At 58.7% G+C, this 11,920-nt stretch overlaps 5 protein-coding genes across 5 annotated transcripts; 4 read left to right on the top strand and 1 right to left on the bottom strand.

Annotated features, from left to right (window-relative positions):
- The first annotated feature begins 785 nt into the window (after positions 1-785).
- Positions 786-2,411, top strand: LOC112881301 (polyol transporter 5-like). Its single transcript, XM_025945973.1, has 2 exons — positions 786-918; positions 1,078-2,411. Exons 1-2 carry the CDS (start codon positions 786-788, stop codon positions 2,409-2,411), a joined length of 1,467 nt encoding a protein of 488 aa, XP_025801758.1.
- A 663-nt stretch (positions 2,412-3,074) lies between these two features.
- On the top strand, positions 3,075-5,100 carry LOC112880751 (putative polyol transporter 1). The gene is made up of 2 exons (XM_025945507.1): positions 3,075-3,370; positions 3,454-5,100. Exons 1-2 carry the CDS (start codon positions 3,274-3,276, stop codon positions 4,884-4,886), a joined length of 1,530 nt encoding a protein of 509 aa, XP_025801292.1. The 5' UTR covers positions 3,075-3,273; the 3' UTR covers positions 4,887-5,100.
- A 554-nt stretch (positions 5,101-5,654) lies between these two features.
- On the top strand, positions 5,655-8,061 carry LOC112880750 (putative polyol transporter 1). The gene is made up of 2 exons (XM_025945506.1): positions 5,655-6,189; positions 6,294-8,061. Exons 1-2 carry the CDS (start codon positions 6,078-6,080, stop codon positions 7,709-7,711), a joined length of 1,530 nt encoding a protein of 509 aa, XP_025801291.1. The 5' UTR covers positions 5,655-6,077; the 3' UTR covers positions 7,712-8,061.
- A 543-nt stretch (positions 8,062-8,604) lies between these two features.
- On the top strand, positions 8,605-9,656 carry LOC112881300. Its single transcript, XM_025945971.1, has 3 exons — positions 8,605-8,658; positions 8,715-8,965; positions 9,053-9,656. The coding sequence occupies exons 1-3, from the start codon at positions 8,605-8,607 to the stop codon at positions 9,654-9,656; spliced, it is 909 nt and encodes a 302-aa protein (XP_025801756.1).
- Positions 9,657-9,874: 218 nt separating this feature from the next.
- LOC112880752 (putative polyol transporter 1) lies at positions 9,875-11,554 on the bottom strand. Its single transcript, XM_025945508.1, has 2 exons — positions 11,426-11,554; positions 9,875-11,319 (listed from the first exon to the last, which is right to left on the bottom strand). Exons 1-2 carry the CDS (start codon positions 11,538-11,540, stop codon positions 9,878-9,880), a joined length of 1,557 nt encoding a protein of 518 aa, XP_025801293.1. The 5' UTR covers positions 11,541-11,554; the 3' UTR covers positions 9,875-9,877.
- Positions 11,555-11,920: the final 366 nt, after the last annotated feature.

The raw sequence follows: 11,920 nt of genomic DNA, 5'->3' as shown, positions 1-11,920 counted from the left end.
CTTGTTCATCATTGTTTGCGCACCCACTACTGTTGCGAACGAGGCTCGCGGTTCAGACTGACGGCTTGCTCCCGGTAAATCGGACGCTGCCTGTTACTGCCTTGGTGCTGCTCATCAAACTGACGAGAGTTTCTTGGGCGTCTGTTACTTGGCGTCATGAGTTTCTCCTGCGGAGTTTGTTCCGTCGATCGTTGCAGCAGCGACCGCGTCTACCAGCGAGATCGAACCATCCCATAGACGAGAAACGCCTGATCACGTAGAATTCCATTCCATAGATGAGAAACGCCCAATCCCGTAGAATCCTTCCAGTTTCCTGCCTCGATCAGTCCGTCCACTCCTGCAGATCCTAGCTATCAACTTTGCAATCGATCGGGGACTCCAGTGACCTGTAGATCGAGTGAAGATGAAGGTGAACTAGTGTGCTTCAACCTGCAGAAAGTGGAGAGCAGATTCTTGACTGAGGTGTGGAGAGATTTTCTTTAGCAGAAGCGTGGAGAGATCCTCACTCGCCAGGTAAGTTTCCTCTTGATGGCTGAACAATTTTCATCAGTTACTGTTCTTCTGCACCTAGGTTTATGGAAACTGTTGGTCAGAACTCAGAACTGGGATCACTTTCTTTTCCAACTAGCCGGTTGATTCGCTTTGGTATTTGAAACTCTGCAAGTAGTTGCACTGGCGTTTTGGTCAGCAGTTGCCTGTTGCGATGCCCCTTCAAGATATCGTACAACTGCTCGAAGTCATCTCGTAAGATCCATCGTTTCACCTGAATTCACCGATATGCAGAAATGCTCGGCAAAAGGAAGAACACGAGAGACGGGCGTCCCCTGGATACGGGGAAGCCCACGAGGCGTCCTCCCAACAAGTACGCCGCCGCCGCCGCCATGCTCTCATCGGCCACGCCGCTCTTCTTGGGATACGGTGAGCATCAATTTCGTCCAGTTGTATGCCGGGTGGATTCGATCTCGCTGTGGACTTCGAGTTGCTGATCTCCGATGGAATGGCTTCTCTGTACAACACAAATTTGTTCATCAATTCATTTGCACAGCCTGTAATGATTCGCGTGTATTTCTGATGCAGACCTCGCCGTGGTATACTGCACGGCCGTGACGGCGCAGGGCGACGTGAGGCTCCTGGCGTGCGTCATCGCGCTCTCCTTGATCCTCGGCGCGATCGCGGCCGCGGGAGCGCAGCGCGTCATCGGCGACCGCCGCGCCGTCCTGCTCTCCGCCGCCGTGCTCTGCGCCGGCGCGCTGGCCCGGAGCCTCGCCGGCGGCTTCGCGGCGTTCACGGCTGGTGTCTTCATCAACGGCGTCGGCATGGGCCTGGCGCTCATGGTCGTCCCATTCTACGCCGCCGAGCTCAGCCTGACTTCCGCGCGCGGCGTGCTCGCGTCGCACCCCGACGGATTCGTGTACCTCGGCTGCATCCTCGGGTCGCTCTGCTACTCCATGGGATTCTCGAAGCTCCCGGCGCACGTCGCTTGGCGAGTGACCGTACCCTCCGGCACGGCCATTCCGGCGTTGCTCGGCGCCGCTGTCCTCCTCATGCCCGAGTCGCCCCGGTGGCTCGTGGCCGTGGACCGGGAAAGCAAGGCCCGGCGCGTGTTGTCCAGAACGTCGGCGACACTGGAGGAGGCCGAGCTGCGCTTGCTCGAGATAAAATCCGAGCTCGGTAAACACCACCACCACGACGACGACGGATCTTTCGACGAGCCAACAGTGGCAATGTCCGCGACGCCCGGCCGGTGGAGGGAGGAGATCGGTATATTGCGGGAGCTGCTGGCGCGCCCGACGGAGCCGGTCCGCCGCGCGGTCCTCACCGCGCTCGTCTCCAAGGTCTTCCAGCAGGCCTCCGGCGTCGGGTCCATCCTCCAGTACGTGCAGCGCGCTTTCCGCGACGCAGGCGTCTCGCCCGGCGCGCAGACGCCGAGGGCGCTGGCGGTGTTCGGGTTGGTGGTGGTGATGTCCTTCCCCATGTCGCTCGTGCTCGTGGAGCTCTGCTGGCTGCTGGTGAGGGCGCTCGCCAGCGGCTTGCGGCGGCGCGCGCCGTCACCCGCGGCGCACCGCAGCGGCCCCAGCCAGGCCGGCGTGACCCGGCGGCAGGAGCAGCAGAAGTGGGCGAGGGGGCTGTCGGCCACCATGCTGCTCTCGCTGATGGCGCTGGTGTGGATCGCGCTCGGGCCGGCGCCGTGGGCGGACGTGCCGTCGCGCGGGTGCCCGCGGTGGCTGCGGGCGGCGGCGGCTGCCGCGAACAGGGCTGTCAGCTCGGCGATCTTGTCGAGCTTCGGGAGGGTTTACCGGGTCGCCGCGGTGTACGGAAACCTGATCATGTGCCATTCCGTCATCGTGGTCTTCATGTTGTTCGCATGTGGTCGTCTTCTTGGCTCCAAGGTGAGGGGAGAGTCCTGCTGAATCAGTTTAAGGTTCATGGTTGTGTTTGGTTAGGTTAATCTGAATCGCGTGAGTAATACATTGCATTAGCGTGTCTAAACTGCACAAGTTTTTTTTTTAATTTCTTGGACCAAGTGCATATACATTCAGGAAATTTGCAAAAGTTTATCCAAGTAATCTGGGCTCGGTTGCAACCAATTGCTGCAAATGTTGTTTGTTGGGGTTGCAGTGGCCCAGGCGATGCATATTACGGCCCATATGAATCAGAGTCATTTGCATTTCTATATTTTTCAGCATTTTCCTGCCAGCCCCCGGCTCCGAAGCGTTGAAACGAGAATGAGTTGGGTGCGTCCGTGAGTCTGTTTCTCAATTCTGTCGGAGTCGTTCTCGTTCACTTAAGAACAAGGGTGACGACTGACGAGTGACGACACAGCGTAGCCCGACGATGCTTTCAACGTGAACGAGAGAAGTCATAGTGGTTCCAAGCCACACGAAACAATTCGTACACAGATCCTTAATTAAATTGTCACATTGCTTAGGTTCCTCGATCACCCATCGAGTGTGAGGATTTTTAAAATTGTCCCAAATTTTGATTTTATCCGTTAGTCACTTAGTCAATCAATACTCCACGATTTCAGAACTTGCTTGTTTGCACGCACAAGCTACGCCCAAATTAAAAATGGGTCTCCTTCCAGATTTTCAGATATGAGCACGCGACGGATGCGTTGATCGGCCGCCATTAAGTCAGATTGAAGATCGATCCATCGATCAGACTGTCCTCCTCTGAAAATTAGAAACCTTGTACTGAATCACTAGATCATCTGTACGGTTTCCAGATACACGGCAACGCTCAAAGCAGACAGAAAGCAAGGAGGTGTCAGCGATGGCTTCGGCCGTCGAGCCCAAGAAGAAGAGCAACGTCATGTACGCCTTCGTCTGCTCCATCCTGGCCTCCATGGCCTCCATCATCCTCGGATACGGTACACACGATTCATCTCACGTTAGCCATCGTTCTTCTCTCTACATGGGTCACAAAACATCTGTGCACTGTTGGGATTCGAAGACATCGGGGTGATGAGCGGCGCGGCGCTGTACATCAAGAAGGACCTCAAGATCACCGACGTGCAGCTGGAGATCCTCATGGGCATCCTCAACTTCTACTCGCTCATCGGCTCCTTCGCGGCGGGGCGGACGTCCGACTGGATCGGCCGCCGCTTCACCGTCGTCGTCGCGGCCGCGTTCTTCTTCTCCGGCGCCCTGCTCATGGGCCTCGCCGGCGACTACGCCACGCTGATGCTCGGCCGCTTCGTGGCCGGCGTCGGCGTGGGCTACGGGCTGATGATCGCGCCCGTGTACACCGCCGAGGTGTCCCCGGCGTCGGCCCGTGGCTTCCTGACCTCCTTCTCGGAGGTGTTCATCAACATCGGCATCCTCCTCGGCTACGTCTCCAACTATGCCTTCGCCCGCCTGCCGCTCCACCTCGGCTGGCGCGTCATGCTCGGCATCGGCGCGGCGCCGTCCGTCCTGCTCGCGCTCATGGTGTTCGGCATGCCCGAGTCGCCCCGCTGGCTCATCATGAAGGGCCGCCTCGCGGACGCCAGGGTCGTCCTGGACAGGATCGCCGAGACGCCGGCGGAGGCCGCGGAGCGCCTGGCTGACATCAAGGCCGCCGCAGGCATCCCCGACGACGCGGACGACGACGTGGTCGTCGTGCCCAAGCGGCGAAGCGGCGAGGAGAAGCAGGTCTGGAAGGAACTGATCCTGTCCCCGACCCCGACCGTGCGGCGCATCCTGCTCGCGACGCTCGGCCTCCAGTTCTTCCAGCAGGCATCAGGCGTTGACTCCGTAGTGCTCTACAGCCCGCGCGTGTTCCAGAGCGCGGGAATCACCGACGACGACCAGCTCCTCGCCACCACCTGCGCCGTGGGCGTCACCAAGACTGTCATCGTCTTGCTGGCCGCGATCCTCCTCGACCGCGTCGGCAGGCGGCCGCTGATGCTGACCAGCTCGGGCGGCATGGTCGCCTCGCTCGTGGGCCTAGCCATGGGGCTCACCGTCGTGGGCCGGCACCCGGACGCCAAGGTCCCCTGGGCCGTGGGCCTGTGCGTCACGTCCACCCTGGCCTTCGTGTCGTTCTTCTCGATCGGCCTCGGGCCCATGACGGCGGTGTACACCTCGGAGATCTTCCCGCTGCGGGTGCGCGCGCTGGGCTACGCGGTCGGCGTGGCCTGCAACCGCGTGACCAGCGGCGTCGTCTCCATGACGTTCCTGTCGCTGTCCAGCGCCATCACCATCGGCGGCAGCTTCTTCCTCTACGCCGGCATCGTCGCTCTCTCGTGGGTGTTCTTCTTCACCTGCCTCCCGGAGACGCGCGGCCGGACGCTGGAAGAGATGGGCGAGCTGTTCGGCACGACAACAGCTGCGGGCACCGACGCAGAAGACGCCGCCGCCGGGCGTGTCGACACGGACAGCAGCGCATCGAGACTCCTGGGATGAGTCTTGACTGCATGACGTATCTTATGCTCTTTGGTTTGACTTTTGTTCGCTGATGCACAGGTGTGCGATGGACGATGGTATTGGTCTTCAGGGCCTGTAGTACTTGTAAAAATTAGACCCCAATTCAAGAAACGTTAACACAGTTCCTTGAATTTTTACAAGAAACCCCAATTCTTAAAGATCATTCTTAAATAGATCTTTAAGAATTATATCATCTGCCGCTCCTCAACTTTAGATTAAAGAGCTTGATAGTCATATATTTCAGAAAAATCTGTTTTCAGGGCACACATACAGCGTGCCAGTATATAAAACAAAATTAAAAAAAAAAGGCACAGAGCGTGCAGCCGATCTCCCAACCCACGATGACATCCACTTCAGAGAAGCTGCAGTTTTGAGTTCTGAATTTTATGGTCAAAGGAGCTCTACAGAGTACAGACATGTCCATTGAGGCTAGCCAGACTGCCGCTGGTTATTAGACAAATAACTAGACAACCCCATAATCAGCCCCGAAATCATATGCTTTTACAACCCTGAATCTTTTTCTGATCATGTCATCAGACCCTATTTCTAAAATTACACTTTATTCTCAAATTCAGCGATGAACATGTGCCGGAAGACCTTCTCAGACACGGAAGCTGGCAATGGCAATCACATTGATCGATCGAAGTGATCCATGTGGTTAGCTAATTACTGGATAGAAACCTTAGTAGATCATATGTCCAAGACAAGTTTCCAGCGAAGTGTTTTTTTAGATAAATGGTCCAGCGAAGAGATAAGCCCTGTCGACATCCAGGTCGCCTCCATGACAAGGAGTCATGGACTCATGGGGCTAGCTAGTAGACGACCGAGAGCAAGAGTGCTCACTGCAACAAGTGCATACTGCCGCATGGTGCACTGTGCAAGCTGACAGATCACAGATCCACGTCTGCACACCACCGGTGACTGCTGCGATGGACGGATGGTGGAAGGAGCTGCCGAGGTGCCTGTTCGTCGCGGTCCAAAGCCACACGTCACCGTTGACTAGAGGGCCCACATGATCATATTCCGTATCTTTTATTAGTTTTATGAGACTGAACTCCTTGTCTTATATATACCCATCTCCTTCAATACACCATTCAGCTAACAGAGGGCACACCGCACACAACTCTTCATCATTCTGATCAGAGGTCCAAGGAGTAGTAGCGGTTAACGATGGCTTCAGGCAGGCTTGCAGAGGCCGTCGAGCCTAGGAAGAAGAGCAACGTCAAGTATGCCTCCTTCTGCGCCATCCTCGCCTCCATGGCCTCCATCATCCTCGGCTATGGTATGGCAACCAAGTTAAAAGATCCAAGTTCTTGTCGAGAGATCTTTCATTTTTCTGTTCCAAGAGTTCGTGGGTGATGCTTGTATACTCTTTTAATTCTGCAGACATTGGGGTGATGAGCGGAGCGGCGATCTACATCAAGAAGGACCTGCAGATCACGGACGTGCAGCTGGAGATACTGATGGGCATTCTGAACGTCTACTCGCTCATCGGGTCCTTCGCGGCCGGGCGGACGTCGGACTGGATCGGCCGCCGCTTCACGGTGGTCTTCGCCGCCGCCATCTTCTTCGTGGGCGCGCTGCTCATGGGCTTCGCCGTCGACTACGCCATGCTCATGGCGGGCCGCTTCGTGGCCGGCGTCGGGGTGGGCTACGCGATCATGATCGCGCCCGTGTACACCGCCGAGATCGCGCCGGCGGCATCTCGCGGCTTCCTCACGTCGTTTCCTGAGGTGTTCATCAACATCGGCATCCTGCTCGGCTACGTGTCAAACTACGCGTTCGCGCGCCTCCCGCTCCACCTCGGCTGGCGCGTCATGCTAGGCATCGGCGCCGTGCCGTCCGCCCTGCTGGCCCTCATGGTGTTCGGCATGCCCGAGTCGCCCCGGTGGCTCGTCATGAAGGGCCGCCTCGCGGACGCCAGGGCCGTTCTGCACAAGACCTCCGACACGCCAGAGGAGGCGGCGGAACGCCTGGCCGACATCAAGGCGGCGGCCGGCATCCCCAAGGACCTCGACGGGGACGTGGTCACCGTGCCCAAGGAACGAAACGGCGAGTCGCAGGTCTGGAAGGAGCTCATCTTATCCCCAACCCCGGCCATCCGACGCATACTGCTCTCGGCCGTCGGCCTCCACTTCTTCCAGCAGGCTTCCGGCATCGACTCCGTCGTCCTGTACAGCCCGCGCGTGTTCAGGAGCGCGGGCATCTCCGACGACAACAAGCTCCTGGGCACCACCTGCGCCGTGGGCGTCACCAAGACGCTCTTCATCCTGGTGGCCACGTTCCTGCTCGACCGCGCCGGCCGGCGGCCGCTGCTGCTGACGAGCACAGGCGGGATGATCGTCTCGCTCGTCGGCCTCGGGACGGGCCTCACCGTCGTGGGGCAGCACCCGGGCGCCAAGATCCCGTGGGCCGTGGCCCTGTGCATCCTGTCCATCCTCGCCTACGTGTCGTTCTTCTCCATCGGGCTCGGGCCCATGGCGTCGGTGTACACCTCGGAGATCTTCCCGCTGCGCGTCCGCGCGCTGGGCTACGCGGTCGGCGTGGCGAGTAACCGCGTCACCAGCGGCGTGATCTCCATGACGTTCCTGTCCCTGTCGAAGGCCATCACCATTGGCGGCAGCTTCTTCCTCTACTCCGGCATCGCCGGGCTCGCGTGGGCGTTCTTCTTCACCTACCTCCCGGAGACCCGCGGCCGGACGCTGGAGGAGATGGGCAGGCTGTTCGGCATGGAGGATACGGACATGGCTGGAGAAGAGAGCGCCGCTGCCAAGCAGAAGGTAGTGGAAATGCGCACGAGCTAGACGCGAATCAACACCTGCCACGCGAATCAAGCATGGCTGTGGATGAAGAAGCGTGGCCAGATTCGCCTACCAGATGTGAGATGTGGTGCTTCACATCTCAAAAAAAAAAATGTGGTGCTTCAGGATAGTGACGGCGAGGTCCAATCCAAAGATTCTGGCTCGCGGTGACCTCATTTTTATCCTGCCCTTTTTGCTTGTCCCATTCGTCGTGTACTTGCGTGTGAGCGTGCGATGGTTAGCGTCAGCGTCGCGTGTGCTTCGCAAGTTGCAAAGCAAAGCCGTTGGTTTCTTCGACAAGCCATGTGAATCCACAATTTAATCTCGACTATGCAGTGACCATGACTTCAGTATTGGTGAGGATGCGTGTCCTCTAAACATCACATTTATAGTTACTTTCGAGATTTCCTAAGTTACCTAGAAACTCGTGGATTTTACAGCAGATTATTACATGTTCTCGTCCCAGAACCACGCCGGCGTTGGACGTGCGTGCGGGCCGCCACCCGTCAAGGTGGTGCCGCACGGCCGCGAAGTTATACCAATGCCGGCCCAGTACAAAAACGCGCCGCTGAAAGTCTGTCTGGGCCTCCACTGAGGTGACTCGTGCTTTGTACGGCCTGTTACGGAGCGAATGACCGGCAGCCCGCCATGGCCGTGCTCCTCAGTCCAAACCGTGCACCCGAGCCGTGAGAGACGGGGAAGGTATGCGAATGCGACCCGAACTCTGACGGTTTCCGAATTCGATTACAGCTAGGCAAAGCCCTGCCGCAGCCCGCAGGCATGCCGGTGCTCCATAAATAAATCCTAAGCTGCTGAACCTATTTCAGATCTCTCGTGCTGCATTGGCCTTGTCAGAAATTAACTCGGAGGAGCAGCACAAACCTGCCGGAGTGGGGATGTCGTCGAAGCGGCGGCAGGAGCAGTGCCAGGGCCAGCCGGCCAGGGGACCGGCAAGAGGTTGCAGAGTCAGAAGCATCTCTACCTGGTGCTGGATGACTGGGCCAAGGGCTTCACGATCCGCAAGATCGATGCTGACAACCCTCACCTCGGGGAGCCCCCAGTCCTCCGGCTCGTGGCACCCGAGCGCCGCCATGCCACGAGCTTCGCCGCCCTGGGAAGCAACATCCTCGCCGCGAGCAACCAGCACCCCGGGACCCTCGTCTACGACACGGAGACCGCGGGGTTGGCCACCGGCCCCTGCCTCCCTGACCCGCTGCTCGGCGGCGTCAACATCTTCGTGGTTGCCGGCGGCACGCTGTACGCATTCGCGTACTTCTTTTGAAATAGGCAGATCTCCTTTGAGGTGATGTCCACGCCCAGCGCCGAGCGTCTGCGCTAATCAAGCCCAGCTTCGGACTGGTCATGGCGAAGCGTGCCTTTCCCGCCACCGTTCATGCCGGAGGAAGTGATCGTCTCCTACGCCGTGCACCCGGACGGACGCACCATCTTCTTGTCCGCCGCCCACGGATATTTAAGCAACCGGACCTTCTCCTTCAACACCAGGCGCCGCGAGTGGAGGTGCCATGGGGACTGGGCGTTGCCTTTCAGAGGCCAAGGCTACTTCGACAGTCAGCTGGACGCATGGGTTGGGCTCCACAAAGATGGCGGCGTCTGCTCCTGCCAAGTTGCCTCCCGCAGCAGCACGAGCGCCGTGCAGCCGGACTGGGAGATGGTCGAGGACAAGCTGTGGAGCCATGACAATGTGGCCTTCAGGCCTACTCTGACGTACATGGGCGGCGCCAGGTTTTGCATCGTGGAGTGCGTGGTGCGCGAGGGGCTGAAGTATACGCACGCCTTTGGTGACCGTGATGGTTGCATGCTCCACATCACCACGTTTGGCCTCAAGTACAGTCGAAAGGGAGAGCTGCAAACCATCGGCCGCACCACCAAGTCCCATATAGTGTCGAAGCAATCTTCGCCATTTTCCCCTGTAGCCTTCTGGATGTAGGAACAACCTGCTGTTTGATTTTGTTGTGTTCAATGGCTGGGCACATGCAAAGCACATCGGGGCACATCGCCACATGGTACGGGCAGACAAATCAAAGCGTAGAAAGGAAAAATTGTGACTCAGGCGCCGGGGTCTTTGGCTAGCACCTTGCCGTCGCTCTCCTGCAGATTCAGATACGGATCAGATTGCATCGGTTATGACAGTGATGCAGTGGCGGTTGTTTATTGATTTCCATCTAGTTTGCGGCCACTTTGATGGACCGCCTTCTCCTCCCGGCGGGTGCCTTGATCTTCTTCCACCATGATTGAGTCTGCCATGCCGAACAGCTTTCCCATCTCCTCCAGTGTCCGTCCCCGAGTCTCCGGGAGGTAGGTGAAGAAGAACACGCACCCGAGCGCCGCGATGCCAGCGTAGAGCAGGAAGCTGCCGCCGATGGTGATAGCCTTTGACAGGGACAGGAAGGTCATGGAGATCACGCCGCTGGTAAGGCGGTTGCATGCCACGCCGACGGCGAAGCCCAGCGCGCGCACCTGCAGCGGGAAGATCTCCGAGGTGTACACGCCCGTGATAGGGCCGAGGCCGATGGAGAAGAATGCGACGTAGGCCAAGATGGACGCGATGGACAGGCCCACGGCCCACGGGATCTTCGCGTCAGGGTGGTGGCCCACGACGGTGAGGCCCGTCCCGAGGCCGACGAGCGAGACCATCATCCCGCCTGCGCTGTATAGCAGCAGAGGCCGCCGGCCGACGCGGTCGAGCAGGAACGCCGCCACCAGGATGAACAGCGTCTTGCTGGCGCCCACGGCGCAGGTGGTGGCCAGGAGCTTGTTGTCGTCGGTGATGCCGGCGCTCTTGAACACGCGCGGGCTGTAGAGAACGACGCAGTCGATGCCGGACGCCTGCTGGAAGAAGTGGATGCCGAGCGCCGAGAGCAGTATCCGCCGCATGGCGGGGGTTGGGGATAGGATGAGCTCCTTCCAGACCTGAGTCTCGCTGCTGTTTCGATCCTCAGGCACAGTGACCACGTCGCCGTCGAGGTCCTTCGGGATGCCCGCCGCCGCCTTGATGTCAGCTAGGCGCTCCGCGGCCTCCTCTGGCGTGCCCGAGGTCTTCTCCAGCACGGCCCTGGCGTCCGCGAGGCGGCCGTTCTTGACGAGCCACCGGGGCGACTCGGGCATGACGAGAACCATGAGCGCGAGGAGGGCGGACGGCGCCGCGCCGATGCCGAGCATGACGCGCCAGCCGAGGTGGAGCGGGAGGCGGGCGAACGCGTAGTTCGATACGTAGCCGAGGAGGATGCCCAGGTTGATGAAGAAGTCCGGGAAGGACGTCAGGAGGCCGCGGGACGCCGCCGGCGAGATCTCGGCGGTGTACACGGGCGCGATCATGATCGCGTAGCCCACCCCGACGCCGGCCACGAAGCGGCCCGCCATGAGCATGGCGTAGCTGACCGCGAAGCCCATCAGCACCGCGCCGACGAAGAAGATGGCGGCGGCGAAGACGACGGTGAAGCGGCGGCCGATCCAGTCGGACGTCCGCCCGGCCGCGAAGGCTCCTATCAGCGAGTAGAGGTTCATGACGCCCATCAGGATCTCCAGCTGCACGTCCGTGATCTTGAGGTCCTTCTTGATGTACAGCGACGCTCCGCTCATCACCCCGATGTCTACAGGGGGTTTAATCTTTGTCACTGTGTGTGCGCAGAAACTCTTGCGAAGCAGATGATTGGCCGGCATATGTGACGACTCAAGAAAAAAAAGTATGGGTCGTACCATAACCGAGGATGATGGACGCCATGGAGGCGAAGATGGCGCAGGTAAAAGCATATTTAACATTGCCATTCTTCTTGGACTCGACGGCCTCCGGGAGCGCGGCAGAAGCCATCATGGTTTAGATGTGTCCGTGCTTAGTGTGTGTTGGACTGGTGGAGATGCATATATAGGCAGAGATCGTGAGAGAGGAGATGGTGATCGACGGTCGGCGAGTACGGCGAGCAGGGATGTGTGGGAACCTCGTTTAGAGATTAGGTCAGAGGTGTAATACGTAGTATTCCGGTTGTGTGATGATCAGGAGATAAAAGGGGTTTAGACAGGTTCAGATCGCTGTGCGCGTAATACCCTACGTCCTGTGTCGAGCTGATAGTTGTATTAAGTTGAGTCCCCTTCGGTCCCCTTACACATCGCCTGTCTATTCTATTCTATTTATAGCGTTCCCCGTGGGCCTCGGGAAGAGACGTACCACCTTGAGCGTGAATGCAACGTTTTATA

This window comes from Panicum hallii, chromosome 2, assembly GCF_002211085.1.
Source record: "Panicum hallii strain FIL2 chromosome 2, PHallii_v3.1, whole genome shotgun sequence".
Lineage (NCBI taxonomy): Eukaryota > Viridiplantae > Streptophyta > Magnoliopsida > Poales > Poaceae > Panicum > Panicum hallii.
Note: the sequence above shows the minus strand (reverse complement) of the source record. Positions and strands in the feature narration are given on the sequence as shown.

Coding starts and splice junctions, on each gene's coding strand:
- LOC112881300 (XM_025945971.1), top strand. CDS start 8,605: ATGTCGTCGAAGCGGCGGCAGGAGCAGTGCCAGGGCCAGCCGGCCAGG. Junction 8,659..8,714: donor GCCAGCCGGCCAGGGGACCG/GCAAGAGGTTGC, acceptor GACTGGGCCAAG/GGCTTCACGATCCGCAAGAT. Junction 8,966..9,052: donor GTGGTTGCCGGCGGCACGCT/GTACGCATTCGC, acceptor GCGCTAATCAAG/CCCAGCTTCGGACTGGTCAT.
- LOC112880751 (XM_025945507.1), top strand. CDS start 3,274: ATGGCTTCGGCCGTCGAGCCCAAGAAGAAGAGCAACGTCATGTACGCC. Junction 3,371..3,453: donor CTCCATCATCCTCGGATACG/GTACACACGATT, acceptor TGGGATTCGAAG/ACATCGGGGTGATGAGCGGC.
- LOC112881301 (XM_025945973.1), top strand. CDS start 786: ATGCTCGGCAAAAGGAAGAACACGAGAGACGGGCGTCCCCTGGATACG. Junction 919..1,077: donor GCCGCTCTTCTTGGGATACG/GTGAGCATCAAT, acceptor TTTCTGATGCAG/ACCTCGCCGTGGTATACTGC.
- LOC112880752 (XM_025945508.1), bottom strand. CDS start 11,540: ATGATGGCTTCTGCCGCGCTCCCGGAGGCCGTCGAGTCCAAGAAGAAT. Junction 11,320..11,425: donor GTCCATCATCCTCGGTTATG/GTACGACCCATA, acceptor AACCCCCTGTAG/ACATCGGGGTGATGAGCGGA.
- LOC112880750 (XM_025945506.1), top strand. CDS start 6,078: ATGGCTTCAGGCAGGCTTGCAGAGGCCGTCGAGCCTAGGAAGAAGAGC. Junction 6,190..6,293: donor CTCCATCATCCTCGGCTATG/GTATGGCAACCA, acceptor TTAATTCTGCAG/ACATTGGGGTGATGAGCGGA.